Below are 22,241 nucleotides of genomic sequence, written 5' to 3' on the forward strand. Positions count from 1 at the left end.
TGACAGTTCACAATGGCTATCCCATTCATTAATACAATGCAGTGAAGCTTTATTACAAGACAAAACCAAATTCAAGCTACGGAAATGTGCCTTTGGTCCTGTAAACAAGTACTGAGGCAGCAAAATGGAGACAATGAACCTTACATTCTTTAATATTAAATAGTAATGTGTATCTTTGAATAAAAATGCAGTTTTGTGCGCTTCACGGACTAGATAGGAATGTTGTTAAATCATCTATCATTGCTTTGAGTTTTCTGTATTCTATATCACTAGCCAGAAATAATGATAAATATTACAGTGCAACTTCTGTAAACATTTCTATTTTTTTCCAATGTGAATCTCTCGAATATTCAAGGACAAGGAGTCCTATTTTCCTCCTCAATATAGTTCCCTTCTCACATATACAGAACATCCCATATTGAGTGAAACTGATGAAAGCTCCCAGACCACACATCTTCTAAAAACAGAACTGAAAGTAACTAGTTTCTAAGTCCAGTTAAGAGAAGGGAAACAGTCTCCTTCCTACTCCCCTGAAACTGCAAGCATTAGTAAGCAGGAAGTACAGTAAAGCTCATGATGAGGAGAGGCAGCTACTCTTTCAAATTCAACAGGGATGCCTCTACGTTGACAAATTTTATTTACTCTCAGCAAACCTGGGTATAGTTTCAAGCTGCAGAACTGGAAGGGGGGGTATTAGAAGTGTAAGTGACGGACAGAAGACAGCGGAAGAATTGTTCTTACAGTTAAGGTTACAGCCTTGTGCCTCCCAAGTAGTTCTATGTAAATTTCATCATAAAGTGTATTTGGGTGGTGGGGAGGGGGAAGAGAAAGAAGGAAAGAGGCATTCCGGGTGCATTAAATATGTAACCTACCATGGAAAGATGCTGAAAAGTTTTTAAACAGTTAGGATAAAGTAACTATAGGGCTTAGCTGCTGGACATGCATGAAAGAGAGATACTATTCCAAGATACTGATGCCTAGACAATACAGTGAAGTGTGTTCTAAAAATATGACTGATTAGATAAGGGATGGAGCTTCTTGCACGGAAATGGGAGAGGCAGCTAGGATAAGCACCTCTGCTCTACACATGGGTGGGCTCTTCTTGGTCTGTGAAAGAGTGAGTCTGCACATCCCAAAATCTCTTGCTTTTCAACATGACTTAAGACTAAAAGTAACATCAAAATTTAAAATATCTCTGGAACCCTCTGCTGGAAAATAGCTATTCTTTCTCTCAATAGAGAGAATCAACTTTCCTCTTTAAAAAAAAAAAAAAACAACAATCCAGACCTCTAAAAGGAGAAACAAAGCTATGCAGAAGTAAGCCCAGCCAACTCTTCAGATTTTTCCACTTAAAAAAAAAAAAAAAAGAGAGACTAGAGGGACCAAATTATTTCACTTTTTAATTTCTACAAGAATGAAGGTCAATCTAGGCCATGGGGCAGGGCTTAGTCTTTCCATCTTGGCAAGTTACGGATAGGCAGATGGATTCAGGGAGAAGAAACAGAATCAACAAACCGAGGAAAAATAAAGCTCAATTCACACACCATTACACACAAATTGCTGGCTTGAGGTGTGTCTCACCCTAGTACAGAAGGCCCACCTCTCTGTATCATTTTAACCTCCATTGTGCCACTGTGCAAGGAGGCATGCCCGTGGAGAGACCATGCAGGTCTGTCTCCACGCTCCCTTTGCACTGCCAAGAGGACTACAGCTCTGGCTCCAAATCAGCAAGTATGAAAGGAAAGGGAGGAGTCAGAGTCTGCCCCCCAAAATGCATAAGAGGGTTCCTTGAAGGGGCAGTGGCTGGTCTGCTAGCTCACTGGCTGGAACAACAGCCATGCAGGGGCTGGATCACAGCCTGCCCATTGACTGAAGGCAGATGCCATCCTCTCAACCTCCATTCTTCCTGCACAAAGGCTTTGTGTGGGCTTTGCACAGGGATGGGTCAAGTTCACCTTTGATAAGCAACATTTTGGAACGCCAAATAAATACATAAATTCCAAGTTGATTTTTTCACTGTTACTTTATAGAAAGACTAAAAAGCTTGGTTTTAAACAACTTATGAAACCCAAGTGTCCTGTATCTTGCAAACCCTTTTGTACATTAATACACTACCTGCAAGAGTGCAACCATGCTTATTAGTAATCTATATATAAACATATATAAATAAAATAATTAGACTGCTCCTGTAAAAAACAACAACTATGTATTCAGCAATACATACTTGGAAGCAGTCCTAGTGAAGAGGACTATGGTAAAAAGTACTACACATTTATAAAAAACCCAATCAGCGTTAGAAGTTGATAATTGTCAATTTCTATCAACAAAATGGTATAAATTTAGAGTGTGAGTAGCTCAGAGGAGACAGAAGTCACGGAACATTTTAAAAAAGATTAACTTTGAGGAGCAAAAAAACTTCATGGAAACTGCATTTATTTTGAAAACAAAAGGTGATTAATAGATTTTTTTAAATTTAAATTCAATAGTGCCCATTTCTTGTTTTAGTCTGGCAGTTTTAGAAAGCAGAAAGCGTTTAAAAACCTTGGATATTTTCTCTGAACAAACTGTCCACTTAGGTTTCTACTCTACAGTTAAACTACTCTTCTAACTCCCGTTACCATTAGTAATGGTTGCTTTCACATTGAAACCAAAATAGCCCTCAGTGGTGGAACCTCTGTTTTGTCTTTGGTGGGTTTCTTTTATTAGTTTGTTTTAAGTGTGGCCATTGGATTAATTTGAAGATAATCAGTCTGTCATTATAATTTTGCTAAAAGTAATTTTTGATATTTTTCTAGAAGATTCAGTAGCAATGAGGTATGCTGTGATTTCAAAGCAGAGTTAATTTCTGAGCAAACATTTTCCCCTTCGGTTCTATGATACTAAAAATACTGAATAGTGCAGTAGCAAAAAACACCAAAAGGAACTATGACTAACAAGGACAAAATTCTTTATAAAAAGAACTACTAAAACGTTGCAACAAATTCTAAGTTAAAAACCAATATAAACTGTGAGGTTATATAGAATAAATTAAAAACAAATTGGACAATGAAAAATAGTCTAGAAAAATGTCAGTAATTTATCACCAATGGTCAGGTTTTATTTTTGGTTCAACAACCCATGCTGTAAAAATCAACGTTCCACTAGATGGAGCAGGATGGTAAAACCATCAAAGGCCATTCCTGCCTGCTGACCCAACACAAAGTCCATGTCCAGGAATCATGAACGATTGCAAAAAATATTTTAAATTTTCTCCCGAATTTTCATCTTAAACATAAGATAAAACTGTTCTCCCACTCCTGTACAGAGCAACATGACAGAGGGAGTCCAAGTTCCTAATATTACCTACTTCTGCTAGCAGAAACAGCAAGGTAAGCAAACACTACCAGAAACATGGTTTTTAGTAGTTCTGTTAGTAAGGACAGGGCAACACTTTAGGCCACAGTGTTACACATCAAACTCAAAATCCCAAACACTCAAATATTTCTTCTTGTGCAGCAAATAAACTTACAATGAAACCACTTTAAGTGGCCACAAAGGACTAGAAAAATATCAATAACCTAGAGGAGGGTGTTCTAACTGCAGGTCAAACAAAATCGTACTAGAACATTGTCATAACTTTACACTGGTTTCTTAAGACCCAGAACCCGTGCAAGAGTCATGGTAAGCAGTCTCTTTATAGCAAAGATAATTTTAGACTTACTTTTGGTCTGAGGTAAACAGAGACATAAAATCATATTTTACTTTATCTGATGTTCTTAAACTTGTGAAAGACCCAGTCCTAATCACAGTCTCAAGCACTCCCAACCGCTGATCCTTATATGAAATGAGATGCAACTGTTTCCCCAATCACAAAATCTTGCTTTTGACTTCTACCAAAAGCTAAAGAGAAAGACAGACTCCAATATTAATAGATGGTACCTTTTACCTATAATTCTTCCAAATAAAAAAGGTTTCATTATGCACTCAAGAACTAGATGTTCTGGTGGTCCCTTCTGGCCTTCAACTCTAAGACTATCACTAAAGTATAAATAATCTTTATAGAAAACAAATATAGTAAAACTACCAAACTTCTGAACTCTGCTATGAGTAAAGAACTGCAGATTTGCCTCCAGTCTCTTAATATCCCTATAATTACACTGCTCTACAGCCAAAATGCTTCTGAAATAAATGTAGTCAAACTTTACTAATTCTGGGACACTGAGAACGAAAATGATGCTTAAAATTGTTGATTGGCTCTAGTTTTCAAGATATGCTATTGGGTCAGTATATACGACCCTTGACTTGGGAATGACGGAGGATAAGTGAGTTATAAAGGGAAGGGATCTCAATTTAAACCAGAAATGACTAATACATCTTTGACTGGATCTATGAATAAATCTATGACTGGGTTTGGACAGTACTTGCTTTTTAGGCAAAACAATGAATGATGCAATCTGAAGCTGGTATTGCCTCATACATTATATGAATTGCATCATGTTATTCCTAGAAGTCATGGATGATGCAATCATAACGAAGCTTACATCACTCTGCTGAACAAATTGCCCTATATCAGCTCTAGAAATCATACAGTGTCGTGCTGTCTTATTTGTCAGTGTTTGATTTTGCAAAGGGACACATTTCTGTTTAGCCAAAGTGAGCAGAGATGCTTCGTACTTGTGTGAACAGTGCAGATAACTTCTGCTATGTTTGTGGTTAAGTGACTTTTGCATCACAAAAGCGCAGTATAACCACTATGGTTAAGAAAGCCTATCACCTTTATTTTGGCTGCAAAATTGGAGATCAGGACAAGAGGTGGGCCCCACGCATATGCTGCAACACTTGTGCAACAAATCTTCGCCAGTGGTCGAACAGGAAAAGGAAATCTATGCCTTTTGCAGTGCCAATGATTTGGAGAGAGCCAACAGATCATACCAGCAATTGTTACTTCTGAATGGTGCCTCCAGTTGGGAATACAAGAGACAAGCCAAGAAGCGCCAAGTAGACACTGAATAGGACTAAACTATGTACATAATAGTTTTTTGCCTTTTGTTTCATAATAAATTTTATTTATATAACCCTTTTGCTGATTTTTAAAGTGTTACATAAACAGGACAGGTGAAATATTATCATGTAAAGCAACCATAAACACATGAAGAGACCTAGGTTTACAATTTATGATTAAAACTCTACTATCTACACAATATACACAGACATAAAATGTAAAAACTTAAATATCTTAGAAACAGTAGCCAATCAGTTGTTTTAATTGTCATATTTGAATTCAGCACATCAAAATACATAATAAATAGCACATTTTATCTCTGAAGCAGATGACTTCTCAAAAATTGTAGACCAGTGTTATTACTCTACATAGTAATATTAATATGGGAGTGGAGTGATTCCCATTCTGAAGTGTGCATTAACTGTGCATCAAGCCGCTGCTGGTGGCTCCACCACCTTCTTTCTAGCTACTAAATTGCATTAAAAAGCTACAAATAAAGTAGATGTTCCTCCCAATCTAACTTTTCCACATAAACAATTGCTGATGCCTCAGGGATTTTATTTGATTGCCAGTGGAAAAGGAAGTGGGGTCCAAGTGATTGTCACTGGAAAGGAAGGGGACTGGCTTTCAGACACACTATTAAGACACAGTTTATCTCAGGAAAAATTGAGGGGCCTGTCAAGACTGCTTAAAGGGATCTCCAATGTCTGCAATACAATTTTTCTTTATCATGTAAAGACTACCATTAGCTGACTAATTTTAGTGGTCCCACAAGTGTCTGATTAAGATAGGTTTCACTGTATAGTAAACATTTATTCTTTTCATGGGATAGAACGTGTGTGTCAGGAAACAAAGTGCATTCTATCATTTGCAAATACTAAAATTATAGCTATTGACAATATATATATATATATATCAGAACAGAAGTTCTACTTACTACTGTGCACAATCAATCAATTGATATTCATTAGACCTCTCGTAGCAGGCTTTCACACCTTCATCTTGCCAAAGTGTTTTTGTATGTTCATAAAACTCCTGAAAGCAAAACAGAGGGGGGAAAAGTCAGCACGAAAAGGAGTATGTACATATAAAGAAAAACAATTATAAATGTTTTATAATCATGAGAAATGTAACATGCTTAGTGCTAACTTTAGAGCACAGCTAGATTTCTGCACCATCTTGACTTTATACAATCTGATACACTGTCTCTGAACTGTTTTGTCTGTGGGCACAGATCATGTTCTCATACATGTACAGCTTTGAGCATATTGTTGGTGCTTCTCAATAAGTACCACTAACTGTTTGGCAAAGATGGCTTCTCAATTTCTCTCTTCCGCCAACTCTTGGTATTACCTTCCCTGTATTACTTAGTTCACCATTTTCAGGGGCTAGCACATTTACATTGCTGAGTGCCAAGTATTCTCTCACTCCCCCATGCATACGTACCTGTAATTCTTATGTAAAGGTAGAGATTATATCCCTGATTTTAGACACAAGATGCAGAGGCTCAACAACAATCTAAAATAATTTAGAACTCTTGGGGACTCCACAGGGCATGTGACCTAAGGGCGTACAGTGGAGTTGCATCATAGGCACATTTAACTTACGCGATTTTAACTATACGTGCTCGGCAAAACAAAAACAAAAAAGAGAAAAACAACAATTTAAATATTGTACCTGTAATGCAGGCGATTCTGTCTGCCATTCCACTCAATGAGCGTTTGACTATACGCGGTTTTCACCTTACGCGCTGACTTCATAACCTAACCCCTGCGTAAGATGCGACTCCCCTGTACATAGAATATCACCACCTCTGTCAGCTTCAAACAACAACAAAACTCCAATTCACAGGAGATGACTGAGTGGGGATCTAGGTAAAATTTTCCAAAAGCACTAAAGTGACCATTTTAAAAAGTGACTTAAGTGCCTAAGTCCTGCTAACTTTCAATGAGGTGGGCTCTCAAGTGCCTATGCCACTTCTGAAAATGGGAACTAGGCTCCGAAGTGATTTAAGTGCATTCAAAAATGTGATCCCGCTAATATAAATCACTACCTGCAGAGAACAGGAACTTTCTTCTCCACCAATAGATCCACGCCTGAAGACTACAAAGCTCAAAGGTTTCAGAGTAGCAGCCGTGTTAGTCTGTATCCGCAAAAAGAACAGGAGTACTTGTGGCACCTTAGAGACTAACAAATTTATTTAAATAAATTTGTTAGTCTCTAAGGTGCCACAAGTACTCCTGTTCTTAAAGCTCAAAGGATGTCTCTTAAAAAGAACATTTGCTTTTGTAAATAGTAAGATGTCAGAAATAAAACCTCACAGAGATATCTCAACCAAAAGCCTAGATTCGGAGGAGTAAGGGGTGGGAAAAGAGGTCATAAAAAGTAAGGTAAGAGAAACACACTTCTGACATCTGTCCCCCAGACCCTAATATCTACAAGTAACAGTGGTGGGACACTAGCCCAACCTACTATATTCCATAATTTGACAGTCTGAATTCACACACACTGCATCAGGGACATTTCTCAAATCAAAACAGAGCATGACCAATACATTAGTAAAATGATTCCATGCAATAAGTCAAAATCCTAATTAATAAAATATGTATGGTAACAAATAAAACCCTCCCTCTTAATAAATGTACTACAAATAAAAGTACAATATCTTCAGTTTACTGTACACTTCGATTATCTAAGAAATATAGATCTACAAATTCCAGATCCGCACAATACGGGTATAATAAGGAACTAATGGGGAAAAGGAGACAAATAAACAATACATGCTATATTATGTTCTAAATAGATAGCGATGCAGATACCTGAAAAGTATTTCCACACAGACCTACAAAAGAAGTTTAGAACAGTAACATCCCATCCCAGAATGCAGACGTAATACAAATTGGAAAGCATGTGCTATGCAAAAACACTGACACTTTTTCCAAAAAGACACTGAAATAAAACAGTGCAAAGGACAACCTCTTTGTCTTAATTTTTTTAAATTTATTTATTTGTTTTTAAAGTAAAAGGAGAGTGCAGATCCAAATCTACTTTCTCCAAGAGATGATTCACAATTTATAGATTATATTGACTGACTCTACATGCCAGTGACTACTGATTTCCCTGCTGCGTAAGTGACCGGACTGCTTGGACACAGTTCAATACCCAATTTTGGGGGTTTCCTGATACAAGCAGTAAGATCTTGTACTGTCATATTTGCAGAGAGTAAAAATAAATAAATAAATAAAAACCCAAAAACAAATGCCTGAATATCTGGTTTGAACAACATAAATTCCAAGAACACCAGGTCTCCAAAAGTCTAAAATGCATAAGGGGCCACTCTCCATCTCAGTCCATCATTGTTACAACTGGAGGCCTGAAAATTTCAAATTCCTTGAGGGAAGGAATATTTGCTGTGTAAGATATTTCAAGAGATGCATCAATGTGACTTACTTGAAGACTGGGTGGAAGTTTGAGGTAGGGCAGAAAGCAGACACTTGTTGGACAGAATAGGGCTAATGGGGAAGGTAATACCTGTGCTTTGAGCTTTGCACTGGTTTCCTGTTTGCTTCCAAGTGCAACTCAACATGTTGACCGTCTCCAAAGACCACATCTCTTTATTCTATGCTACTGCTGGCTGGAATACCATTACTAAACCCAGAGATGGGCAACAGGGTTTACTTGGCTAAGGGTTACCACCTCGGAAGCCTGCTCGGCTGTTCATCTATCAAAATGACAGTGTATCAAACAGCAGTAAATTCTATACTTGATTAATACACATTCAGTTCCTCAATTTGTACATATACTGTGCACAGATTAGATACTACACGGCCACATTCATCTAGTGGAATAATTTATTTATCCAATCAGAATATTTTTTTCAGTCTTTTTATTTATTAATGACTAAATAAGCTAATTTCCACCAAAAGAGGTTCATTATGGCGGCAGCTTGTCATTTATCTGACCTGCTGAAAATAAATAATGTTTAAAAAAATTAAAAGGGAAAAATAAGAATTATAAACTTAGTTTTGAGGCATTTAAGATGGGTCATAACAAATACTCTGGCTCCCTTTCAAGTTCCCCAAATCCGCTCTGATAAAAATATTTATTTTATTCTTTTCCTCACTTAAGGGTGATATATTGCCTGAATTTAAGGTCTGTTTATAGTTTTGGAAGTGTCAGCAATCCACTCAATTTAAAAAATAATTAAAAAAACACAGACTGGTTCGTTTATGTTCAAATGTACACAGAAGTATAGAGGTATTGCTCTTCTGGGTTTCAAATAAGTGGCAATTGCTGGAAGGTATCTATATCTCAAGAATGATATAATTGGGCTACTTCAGACTTCTAACATCTGTATCTTACAACATAAATTATCAAAGGATTTACAGGATTTAACCTTTTGCAGTGTAACAACAGATGTAAGCACATTGGATTTATGGATTAAAAGCACCATACAAGAGCTAGATATTATTATTGTGCCAGAGTTAAATACTACGTATGTTCCTAAAATGGTTTATAATCAAACACATATCCCAGGAAAGCTCTATACTTCAGTGCACCTGCCAAAGACATACTAAAAATACCATATGAAAAAAGGCTTTCTGCAGTGAAAAAACAAGTTTGAGCTCCAGCAACTTTACATGTTTCATATATAATCGTATTTCTGGCTTCTAGCCCAACAAAGAATTTTTGAATAAACTTAAAAGAAACAAGCAACAGATTAGTAATTTAAGTACACAAACCACTGCACACACAACTGTTATAAATAACCATACACTTTTCTGCCTATCAGAGCTTTTAAGCAGTTTGGAATTAATTCCCTTAGACCGGTTATTCACTGGCTCAGGTACCATATTCCGAGTCACCTTTTCTGCAAGCAGAACTGCACATGACCTTTCAAATAATCATTGTACAGTTGTTGAGTTTTTTAAAATTATATTTCCCCTACTTCTTGTTTAAAGGAAAGAAATGTCACTGCAGTTTTAAGACACCATTGTTTGGATATCTCTTCAGGAGTTCTGCTATGGAAATGGCAGTTTACCAATGAGCAGAATATTCTTGTTTCCTGGGCATACAGCACATGATTAGGTTATATCCTCCCGAGAGAGATAAGTCAGAAGCACCTCACATTCTTATACTGTCCATGTGATAAGACAGCAGCTGTATCCAAACTCAATTCCCAAAGTTTTATTTTAGGACCTCTACAAAGAAATGCAGCTTCTTGGTTTTGCCAGCTGAAATCCCCTTTCAGCCAATGTGTTTAGTTACAGCTTTAACTATTCTAGTATCTTAATGGTGATCACAGAATCATAGGACTGGAAGGGACCTCGAGAGGTCATCTAGTCCAGTCCCCTGCACTCATGGCAAGACTATTATCAAGACCATCTGCCATTTGTTAACTGGAAGTAGATTTAGCAGTCCAGATGAATTTGCTGGTCTAATCTGCACACATGATCACCCTGAGTGTTTGTGCAATTGTGGCAAGCAAGCATCTAAATGAACTGTCAAGCACACATTAATCACTATCGGGTGTTCACTCTTAGTAACTGTGCACACAAATTAGACACATAAACATGCACTCATTTTTGAATTTCCCCAATGGTGTAATCCTAATCCTCCACACACACATTTTTTTTCCATGGGGGAAGAGGTTTTTAGAGGGCATGGAAAAGTGTATTTAGAGAACAACGTTAATTTTTTCAGCCTTTTTCCCCTCCCCCCCCCCTTCTCCCCCTTAAGTGTTCATGGAACAAAAAGCTGAATTTGACATCAACTGGTGTTACACCTAGGAAGGACTATGGGATTCTAAATATTAACAGTTTTAAAATTAGGTCAAATTCAAAACCGCAGCTGTCTCTATTTAACATGAAATTAATTGATATTTGAAGAAAGAGAAATAATTTCCTTGCAAAGGAAAATGCGGGTGGGATAGAAGCAGGACAAAGTTTCAATCACTATTACTTCAAAAATCTTGCCCCTCTTGTTAATTCAAGATAGTTCTTTTCCTTCCTCCATCCCTTTTGTGTGCCCAATTAATTGTCGACTTCAGTAAATTCTTAATTCTCATTCTTGGTTTCATTTCTCCTACCCCATGAGTTGCCCTCTGATTAAAACTTTGTATTTTCTAGGCTATTCTTGTTCTGATGTTTCCTTTCCCCTGCTCCAAAAACTTGGAGTTTATTTTTAGTTATAAAGCTATTCACAGAGCAGTGAGGGAAAGGACATGTTATCCAAAGTCCCTGCTGCTCTGGTTACCTGAGAAGAAAGGAGGAGAAAGAGAAAGATCAATTTGCACTTTCGTGGAATTTTCTCATAGCTGAGCTCTTATTGCCCTAACAGATTTGGGATAGCTAGCCCAACAGTTTGGTGTACATTTAGTATTAAAACAGACTTAAATTGAAGACATCATCCAACAGGTCAATTATCTTCAAATATGCCCTAAAATATTAATTTTCTTTTTTTTCAGATCAGCAATCAGCATAAAAATGAACTAAAACACAAATTTACAGAAACTTCAGCAATGCATAGAGCGTCCTCAGGCACTGCAAATGTATTTTTGTATTAGGAGAAAAGAAACAGCAGCTTAATAAAAAAATGTATTAGAACAATGAACCTCTGTTGCATCTACCCAGGATCTTAACTTTATGTTCCAACACACTTTTGATCTTCCTCCCCCACTCTTGCCATCTCTCCCACTAACTTCTCTCATCCCAGAGTTTTGTTACCTTGATGCATCTCTTCAAAACAAGCAACAGCAAAACAACTGAGCAAATACAAAACTACCACAATTTTACTGTACTTTTTACGTTGTATTAACTGCTTAGCTGCTGAATGATTTACCAAGGCTGTTCAGCATGTTCTGTTCCAAGACTGTTCAGTGTTCCGACTTTCTGTTTATTTGAAGTCCGTGCCAAAGAATGCTCAGTGTAGAACTTTTATTACTGTAATCGTGGACAGAAAGGAACACAAGCTTTTTGAAATTGTGGCAAAATTTACAGTAATTTAATTCTCACGTATCCAGCTCTCATGCCTATGGGCAGGCTGACCTTGTAAGTTAACTCCAGCCTCTTTTCACCCTAAACTGTCATCCAAGGACACCGATGTCCCACTTTGGCTCACCTGAGCAAAACTCAACCAAGAAGTCAAAGGGGCAGTGACGCACACTAATCTGTAAAATACCTACATGTCATACCTTGAGGTTGGAACCTTCCACAGTTGAACCTACTTCAGTCCCCCCATGGCTGGTGTGTTAATCAGTGAGAGAAGGAATCCCCCCACCTCCCAAATGCACCAAGAGTGATAGGCAACAGACTTCCCCATTAATGATTTAAAAGTCAGTCAATTCTAATACAGTGCACGTTTCCAGACCCTTTTAACCCAGAACCCTATCGTGCTTTGCAAACATTAATAAATTTAGTCTCAACCCCTGTGAGGAAGGAACCAAGGCACAGAGGTTGGATAACTTGCTCAAGATCCTAGAGGAAATCTCTGGCACAGCTAGCAACAGAACTCCTGGACTCCCAACTCCTATTCTGATGTCTTACTCGCATTTTATAGTAAGGGCTTCTCAGGAGGACTATTCATCACAGCAATTAGGTCTAAGAGCAGCAAGCTTATGTGAACAGAGGAAAGTAAAAATAAACCATGAAAAAACCTCCCTGGAAACTCAACATGGAAGCAATTTAAAAATGGACATTTTCCAGAACAAGCCAATGTAACCATGCTGAAAATAACCAAAGCATTTCATACTACAACCAGGATAACCTGGTGCAGGACAGAAACAAGATACAGTAATTAAGCACATAACTGAATACCACTACTCTTACAGGAAGGAGATTAGGAGCAGCTCCTCTTGTCATGATGTTATAGGGGAGGAAAAATAACATCAGATCCTTGCCCTACAACAGCTTTTAGGACCATAAGAGCTCTAGATTAGAAAGCAGAAAGGCTGAGTCTGGACTTGACACCCAATCAGTGATGTGCCCTGCCACAGTGTCCTAATGGTGATGTCCCCATGTCCCCAAGATAACATTTGGATCACAGTAGTGGGAGATGGGTAAACCAGAGGCCATCTTCTTTATTCTCCTTCCTGTCATTTTAGGCAGGAAGACTGGGCCAAATTAGCAATAAAATATTTTAATACTGCAGATTAGTCTTTTCTGGTGTCTGTCCTGCTAATCTGAACTGCACCCAGCAATATTTATGTAATCTTTTTAATATGGTTATTAACTGTTCACGTGGGATGGAAAAATAATTCAAGTCCACATTCCTTGAACTTTATTGGCGTTTCAAAATCAGGACATACAATAAATAGTGAGTAACAGATTACTGTATTAGAACGTAAGAATTTTTGTTTTGTTTTGCTCATACGGGGCAATCTTTTGTCTTGAGAGCATCTCAAAAAATCCTCAAACATGTTGGCCTCAATTCTGATATTGCTTATACAAGTGCAAATCAGGAGTACTTCTTTTAAGGTAGGAGGTGTAAAACTGGTGAGAGATGAGAACCAGACACAGGGAGTATAACTATGCTCTACCTTTATTCGAAAACCACTTCCATTTAAAACAACTGATTTAAGTCATTTAAGCATGTTAAATGTTTCTTAAAACAGATTTCAATCTTTAAAAATTACAATAGCTGCATTCTAAGGATTCTGAAATAATCTTTAGTATAACTAAATCAGCAACATGAAGGATGCCTGTAGCAATAATAAAGGGTTAAGGAAAAAACCTGGGGAAAACCTTAAGGTACCATTTAAGTCACAGATATTTGCCTGAAGGGCAAGATAAGGTTGGAAGATATTTGCTTAAGGAAAATATAAAATGTTGCTACATATTTAGGTGAAAAGCAGAAACCAACTCAAGTCAAGCAAGGCCATTGCAGAGAAGCGACAAATTCTTTGCATTGGTCATCACAGTGAAGATGTGAGGGAGATTCCCAAACCTGAACCATTCTTTTTAGGTGACAAATCTGAGGAACTGTCCCAGACTGACTTGTCAGTAGAGGAGGTTTTGGAACAAATTGATAAATTAAACAGCAATAAGTCACCTGGACCAGATGATATTCACCCAAGAGTTCTCAAGGAACTCAAATGTGAAATTGCAGAACTACTAACTGTAGTCTGTAACCTATCATTTAAATCAGCTTCTGGACCAAATGAGTGGAGAATAGCTAATGTGACACCAATTTTTAAAAACGGTTCCAGAGGTGATCCCACCAATTACAGGTCAGTAAGCTTGACTTCAGTACCAGGCAAACTGGTTGAAACTATAGTATAGAACAAAACAGTCAGACACATAGATGAACATGATTTGTTGGGGAAGAGTCAACATGGTTTTTGTAAAGGGAAATCATGCCTCACGAATCTACTAGAATTCTTTTAGGGGTCAACAAGCATGTGGACAAGGGGGATCCAGTGGATATAATGTACTTAGATTTTCAGAAAGCCTTTGACAAGGGCCCTCACCAAAGGCTCTTAAGCAGTGGGATGTCATGTGATAAGAGGGAAGTTCCTCTCATGGATTGGTAACTGGTTAAAAGAGAGGAAACAAAGGATAGGAATAAATGGTCAGTTTTCAGAATGGAGAGCGGTAAATAGTGGTGTCCTCCAGGGGTCCGTACTGGGTCCAGTCCTATTCAACAATTCATAAATGATCTGGAAAAAGAGGTAAACAGCGAGGTGGTAAAATTTGAAGATGATACAAAACTACGCAAGATAGTTAAGTCCCAGGCAGACTGCAAAGAGCTACAAAAGGATCTCTCAAAACTGAGTGACTGGGCAACAAAATGGCAAATGAAATTCAGTGTTGTTAAATGCAAAGTAATGCACATTGGAAAACATAATCCCAACTATACATATAAAATGATGGGGTCTGAATTAGCTGTCACCACTCAAGAAAGAGATCTTGGAGTCATTGTGGATAGTTCTCTGAAAACATCCACTCAATGTGCAGCGGCAATCAAAAAAGCAAACAGAATGTTGGGAATCATTAAGAAAGGGATAGATAATAAGACAGAAAATATCATATTGCCTCTATAAAAATCCATGGTATGCCCACATCTTGAATACTGCGTGCAGATTTGGTCGCCCCATCTCAAAAAAGATCTACTGGAATTGGAAAAGATTCAGTAAAGGGCAACAAATTTATTAGGGGTATGGAATGGCTGCCATATGAGGAAAGATTAATAAGACTGGGACTTTTCAGCTTGGAAAAGAGACGACTAAGGGGGGATATGATAGAGGTCTACAAAATCATGACTGGTGTGGAGAAAGTAAATAAAGAAGTGTTATTAACTCCTTCTCATAACACAAGAACTAGGGGTCACTAAATGAAATTATTAGGCAGCAGATTTAAAACAAACAAAAAGAAGTATTTTTTCACACAATGCACAGTCAACCTATGGAACTCCTTGCCAGAGATGTTGTGAAGGTCAAGACTACAACAGAGTTCAAAAAAGAACTAGATAAATTCATGGAGGGTAGGTCCATCAATGGCTATTAGCCAGGATGGGCAGGGATGGTGTCCCTAACCTCTGCTTGCCACAAGCTGGAAATGGACAACAGGGGATGGATCACTTGATGACTACCTGTTCTGTTCATTCCCTCTGGGGCACCTCGTACTGACCACTGTCGGAAGACAGGATACTGGACTAGATAGACTTTTCGTCTGACCCAGTATGGCCTTTCTTATGTTCTTAAGTCACAAGCTTTTGAGTTTGAATAATTCTGATTTGTATCTTCTATAAAAACAATGAAATAGGAACCAAAGTAGCCAAAAATTACCAATCACATTTTGTAATAGGGAAGTTTCCTGGAAAGAAATAGCCAGACGACTAGTCCTTGCATGTCTATTTCTTGTTTCCTATAACACTGATTCATCTGTTGGCACATTCTAATACAACATACTGTATAGCAGTGTCAATGCAGCTTTTTTCTGCACTATATAATGAAACCCTTTAATAGGACTAAAACCAAACCTGAATGACATTTTAATGAGAGATGAGACCTCATAATTTTATAACATCTAAAACTTTAGTTCAAAAGTTATCTATATCATTGGACAACTACAGTAGAGCTACCAGTCTGTGTTAACTGAGAATAGTTTTCTTCATCCCATGTAATTTCCCACTAAAATGAATGACCAGTTGCGCAACACACATCCAAGCTGGTTGAAATGGTGTAAGCTACAGTAGAGTTTCAAAACCACTGCTGACAACATGGCACACCTGAGCAGGGTGAAGACAGATTCTTCTTGAAAACCATGAGCATACTGGGGGGGGGGGGGAGGAAGGCACAGGACAGGACAGGGGGAAGGTCATACTGAAAGGTGAACTGTCAGGCTGGAGGGAGGTTACTAGTGGAGTTCCTCAGGGATCGGTTTTGGGACCAATCTTATTTAATCTTTTTATTACTGACCTTGGCACAAACAGTGGGGAATGTGCTAATAAAGTTTGCGGATGACACGAAGCTGGGAGTATTGCCAATACAGAGAAGGACCGGGATATCATACAGGAAGATCTGGATGACCTTGTAAACTGGAGTAATAGTAATAGGATGAAATTTAATAGTGAAAAGTGCAAGGTCATGCATTTAGGGATTAATAACAAGAATTTTTGTTATAAGCTGGGGACTCATCCATTAGAAGTAACAAAGGAGGAGAAGGACTTCGGAGCATTGGTTGATCACAGGATGACTATGAGCTGCCAATGTGATGTGGCCATGAAAAAAGCTAATGCAGTCTTGGGATGCATTAGGCGAGGTATTTCCAGTAGAGATAAGGAGGTGTTAGTACTGTTATACAAGGCACTGGTGAGGCCTCATCTAGAATACTGTGTGCAGTTCTGGTCTCCCATGTTTAAGAAGGATGAATTCAAACTGGAACAGGTACAGAGAAGGGCTACTAGGATGATCCGAGAAATGGAAAACCTGTCTTATGAAAGGAGACTCAAAGGGCTCGGCTTGTTTAGCCTAACCAAAAAAAGGCTGAGGGAGATATGATTTCTCTCTATAACTATATCAGAGGGATAAATACCAGGGAGGGAGAGGAATTATTTAAGCTCAGTACCAATGTGGACATCAGGAAGTTTAGACTTGAAATTAGACAAAGGTTTCTAACCATCAGAGGAGTGAAGTTCTGGAACAGTCTTCCAAGGGGAGCAATGGGGGCAAAAGACATATCTGGCTTCATGACTAAGCTTGATAAGTTTATGGAGGGGATGGTATGATGGGATAGCCTAATTTTGGCAATTAATTGATCTTTGACTATTAGCGGTAAATATGCCCAGTGGCCTGTGATAGGATGTTAGATGGGGTGGGATCTGAGTTACTACAGAGAATTCTTTCCTGGGTGTCTGGCTGGTGAGTCTTGCCCACATGCTCAGGGTTTAGCTGGTCGCCATATTTGGGGTCGGGAAGGAATTTTCCTCCAGGGCAGATTGGCAGAGGCCCTAGGGGGTTTTCACACTCCTCTGCAGTGTGGGGCACGGGTCACTTGCTGGAGGATTCTCTGCACCTTGAAGTCTTTAAACCATGATTTGAGGACTTCAATGGCTCAGAAATAGTTTAGGGGTTTGTTGCGGGCATGGGTGCGTGAGATTTTCCAGCCTGCGTCGTGCAGGTGGTCAGACTAGACGATCATATTGGTCCCTTCTGACCTTAATGTCTATGACTCTAAGGTTGCCCCCCCAAACTGCAAGCCTCAGAAGGGGTGGAATTTGCCTACTCCATGCGTATCCCCGCTGGCCTTACGGGAGCTGTCCCCGTTCTCCCCCAGATACAGAAGTCAAACTATGCCTATGCTGAAAACCATGTTAACAAGACTGTGTACTTGCCACCTCAGTAGTGTATAACTCAGTTTCATGACACAGTGATAACGTGATTCCGAGGAGGAAAAAAAAAATCCATGCCCAAAGTGACAATACTGAGGACAGGGCCTGAGTTGAAACTGTGCTTGTTGGGTAAGGACACGTGCTATCTAGCTGCAAGTTTGAGCACACTCCTTAAGCAACAGGCTACACTCCCTTGAAACTCTAGATTATGGGTCAGTGTTCTACCTGGGCATGCCTTTGGAGTGTTTGCTTGTGTGCTAGGAGGGTCAGGGATCGAATCCTACTCCTTATACAGAGAAAATGTGGGTTGTGGAGGAAAAAATGCCCTTTTCATTCCATCTAATGCTCACCATGCACACAATATTCTGATCAGGGCAGGATCTAAACATTTGCTACATATATTGGTCAAGTGGCTCACTTTCAAAGTGAGCAATGGGAAAAGGTGTATGGTCACTAAACAGAAAAGAGCCAAGAATATCTATGAGAGGCTTGAGAAACAAGAAATAAAAGATGCAATCTCCAAATTGCAGGTCAGTAAAACCCAAACGTATTATAGTATGGAACAGCAATATTAGAGAACCAAGCATGAATACGCAACAGATTTGCCTGCTTGAACGTGGGGATACAAATCTGATAGATTTCTTAAAGCAACAGCCCTGAAAATTCTGAGGCTAGATACGGAAGGTGATACAGTAACATGATAATATTTAAGATTCCTAATTTACATGACAAAGAAACATGCTTACCTGCTTTTTGTTTTAGTTACTAGGAGACGCTTTACTCCTCTGTGAACTGTGGAGAATTCTCCAATACAGTGAATGAATAAGCAACAGTTTGAGTCTACATATATTTATTTATGGTAGTTTAAGCAGACATCTGGAGGGGGAAAAAACTATTTACAAGTGAGACAAAGAAACACAGTGTTCCACCCAGGAAAGAAGTTACTGAGATAAAACACTGGATGAGAGCAAGGGTACTCTCTACTCAGTAGTGCAGAGTCCAATCAAGTTAAAATCCTCTTTATAATGGAGGGCTTAGACAAATGTTTAGTAAATTAAGTAATGGCATCCAGGTGAGCTAGTGTTCGATAAATGTCAACCAGAGAAAGTGTTAAAGACTTAAGAACACTTGAGGTTGAATGTTTCTCTCTCTCTCACTCTTTTTAAATATAATCCTCAGGAGACAAACTCCAGGCCTGGGAAAAAAAATAAGAATCCAAGACCAGGCTCTTGAGAGACATTTTAAGGATAAAGTATTAGTAGAAAAAAAAAAAAAGAAAGAAAAAAAAACTGGACAAACTGTCTGAAAGGCTTTGTTCCCTCCAAATATATAAATACCCAAGAGACTTTTTAAAATGTAGTTTATGAAGCTATGTTTTATAGGCATTATGATGTTGGCAGGGCAACTGAAACCATGACAGTACATTCACAGGAACATGGACGCATAACCTTACCTTCTCTTTGTGAAATATAACGTAGGGTGGATCTGACATTAGAATTGCTTGTTTACTGATTCCAGCTAAAGTCAATTGTACTTGAAAAAAAAAAAAACTATTAAAAAGGTGTGTACAGCAGTTACACAATGTTGTGGTTAAAACTGGGATTCAATTTCGTTAGGACAAAGTTCAATGTCCCATGAAACTACACGTTTCATAAGAATAGTTTTAAATAGGTCATCCCCTAGTAAACCTAGTGATTAAAGGTCAAACAAAATCACGTTCCGAGCTGTAAAACCATATCTCAGGAGACATTTCTCTTCCAGGTTGTTTAGTCTTTAGACATAAAAATAACCCCGAAACCTTGGTTGCAAATTCCCTTACTATCAAGATCTATAAACTGTGGACCTACAAAGTTTACTTTCGTGAAAGTCAAGCAGCACTGTTGCATTCCACTTACTCCTCGGTATAAGAATATAGGAGCTCAGAATGCCACTATGGCACCCTGACACATTCCAGCAGGAACTGCAGAGGTTGATTTTTCTTTCTAGGATAAGCAAATACAAGAGAAACAGGTTTCTTTCATTCTATTCTGATTTGAAATCAAATGGAGTCCTACTGATGTTAAGGCTACTCAGACTAGGAACCCAAATGATCCCCACCCTTTGGTAGTACCACTAACGTTTATGGGATAACAGAATACAAGGTTTAATTAGCTGCTCATTTGGATAGGAAATCATCCATATTCCTAAATGGTGTGAATAAGTGCTAATTATTGCTTGCTATCTCAGGGAAAATGTGGTACTGATGCTATCACAAAGGAAACACACACCTACGAATAGTTTAAGATATTCTCAAGTAACTGGCATGTATCCAAAGCTGAACACAAAGCTCTATGGGAGGGGCCAGGGTACTCAGCACTTTCTGTAAATGAAACATTTTCAGTGAGGATTCAGTCCCATTATCAATAGTTTTTCATGCTTAGAAACAAGCAAGGAAGATGAAATATTTTGGACTAGTGCCTGCAGCACCACTGTCCTCACATTTCTGGTAGCACAAGTTATACTGGACTTGGCTGGAAGGGGAGGAGTAGGTGGTGGGAGGGGAACTGTGTTCCAGAAGCGCCTGTGAAGTTGAAACTTTCATTTTCTCCTCTGCTAGCATTTCAGATCCCTACTGGATTCAGTTCTGTACCCATTATCTGCACAATGCCTTTGGTTAAAAAGGGATCACTGGCACGGTCATGTACTTCCCTTTTCCCCCCCCCCTTCCTTCCTCAACAACATACCACACAGGCTGCCTTTGCTGCTACACAAACCCTGAGAGCTTTATTTCTCTTCTGTATGTAACCACCCATTAAAAACACCAACCTCTTTCTGAAGGGGAGGAAGAATGGACTCGTGGTTAAGGCATTGAGCTAGGAGTCAGAGCATTTGGGTTCTATTCTCTGCTCTGCCAGAGGCTCACTATGTAACCCTGGGTGAGGCACTCAACTTCCCTGTAATTCTTTTCAGTAATTATTAACACTTAGCCATACAACATCCCTTTGGAAGGGAGCAAACTCATTAAAGGGTTAAATTCATACAAGGCCCTCTGTACGACTTTGGCTCTGTGGTGGCACAGAACAGAGAGGCCAGAGACGCACTGCAAAACCTCTGACAGAGAGTGGGTTTGAGAATGCTTTGAGATTTTTAGTTTTTGAGTCTTTTAAACTGGGGATTGGGAGACTCCTTTAACATCAAGTCAGTTAGTTGCTTTTTGTATGGTGTGTGCTTGGAGAGATGTGATAAGTACATGGTAAATTTTAAAATAAATACTCAAATCTAGTGGTCTTATCACCCTATGTAATTGTGGCAAGCCATAATTCAAAACCATGCACTGAAGGGAGAGGCCATAAAGGGGCTGTACTGTAGCCCTGCTGCCACCTTTCAGGTTGGAGAGAGAAAAATCTATCCCCTCCCACAAATCTCCACATTGTTGCCTGCTCAAAGTGCAAATCTGGTTTTATGCAGGAGAGGTGAATTTCATCTAATGATTCTAAACTACTGAGCACTGTATCATCTACTCAGATTATCCTTTACTAAAACAGTAAAAATAGATCATTTTAAAATCAATGGCCAGTGATCGGTTGGCCTAATTTGGTCAAAGAATTCAAAACCATAAGTGTCTTGAAAATCCAACAGTAGGATCGAAGTCTAAGTCACCTTACACAATCAGTCAAATGTGGCTTTTAGCCACTAATGAACCTGGCTTCTAGATGCAATTACTACTCCATAATGTTTTTTTTTCCCCACTGGACAAAATGAAGAACGCTTTGATACTTAGAAGATCCAGTACACTGGTTTACCTGCAAGTTTAAGGAGGGAGCAAAGGGAGTTACTTTAATGACTGGTCAGCTGAGGCAACTAGGCAGAGATCATCAACAGAAGGGGGTAAAATGAAATAATGTACTTGGGTTTTTTGCAAATTAAAAAACAAGAAAAGCCTGAGGATCTCTCTCAAACCATCCTACTCACTTTTTTTCTGGAGAGAAATTCTAAGTATGTATTACTCAGAGAATGGTTTGTATGACAAAGACAAAGCGCACACAGTTTGGAGGGGAGGAGTAAAAATGAACACTGAAAAGGTCGGAACAATTTCAACCTTGGCTTCCCATTTCACATCTGTGACAGAAAACAGAGGATGATGATGAATAAAAGTGAGTTTATATGAAATTATCTACTCCTCACGTAAGCTCATGAGCAAGTCCACAATTCATAAGTAGAGCCCTGCAAATCCATGGATATCCACGGACCATTTTTGCGGATAGTGGATTGGATGCAGATACAACTGCGCAGGGCTCTACTCACCAGCGGTGCCTGGCCTGCGGCATCTGGCTAGGGCAGCCCGGGGTGTGCAGCACGCTCGGCGCCGGCAACCAGTGACTTGAGCTAGGCGGCAAGTAGGAGGTGGGGCTGTCAGCACATGCTCACTGCACGGCTTCCTGTCCAGCAGCAC

General features: G+C 38.9%; 1 protein-coding gene across 3 annotated transcripts in view; it reads right to left on the reverse strand.

Moving 5' to 3' along the window:
- The window catches only part of GNAS (GNAS complex locus), a 263,534-nt gene that overhangs the window by 60,162 nt on the left and 181,131 nt on the right, over positions 1–22,241 (reverse strand). For all 3 annotated transcript variants that reach the window (XM_054045876.1, XM_054045877.1, XM_054045878.1), the window contains exon 5: positions 5,919–6,016. In XM_054045876.1, coding sequence (XP_053901851.1) covers positions 5,919–6,016 — 98 coding nt within the window. The remainder of the gene's footprint in view (positions 1–5,918; positions 6,017–22,241) is intronic.

Source organism: Malaclemys terrapin, chromosome 12 (genome assembly GCF_027887155.1).
Source record: "Malaclemys terrapin pileata isolate rMalTer1 chromosome 12, rMalTer1.hap1, whole genome shotgun sequence".
NCBI lineage: Eukaryota > Metazoa > Chordata > Testudines > Emydidae > Malaclemys > Malaclemys terrapin.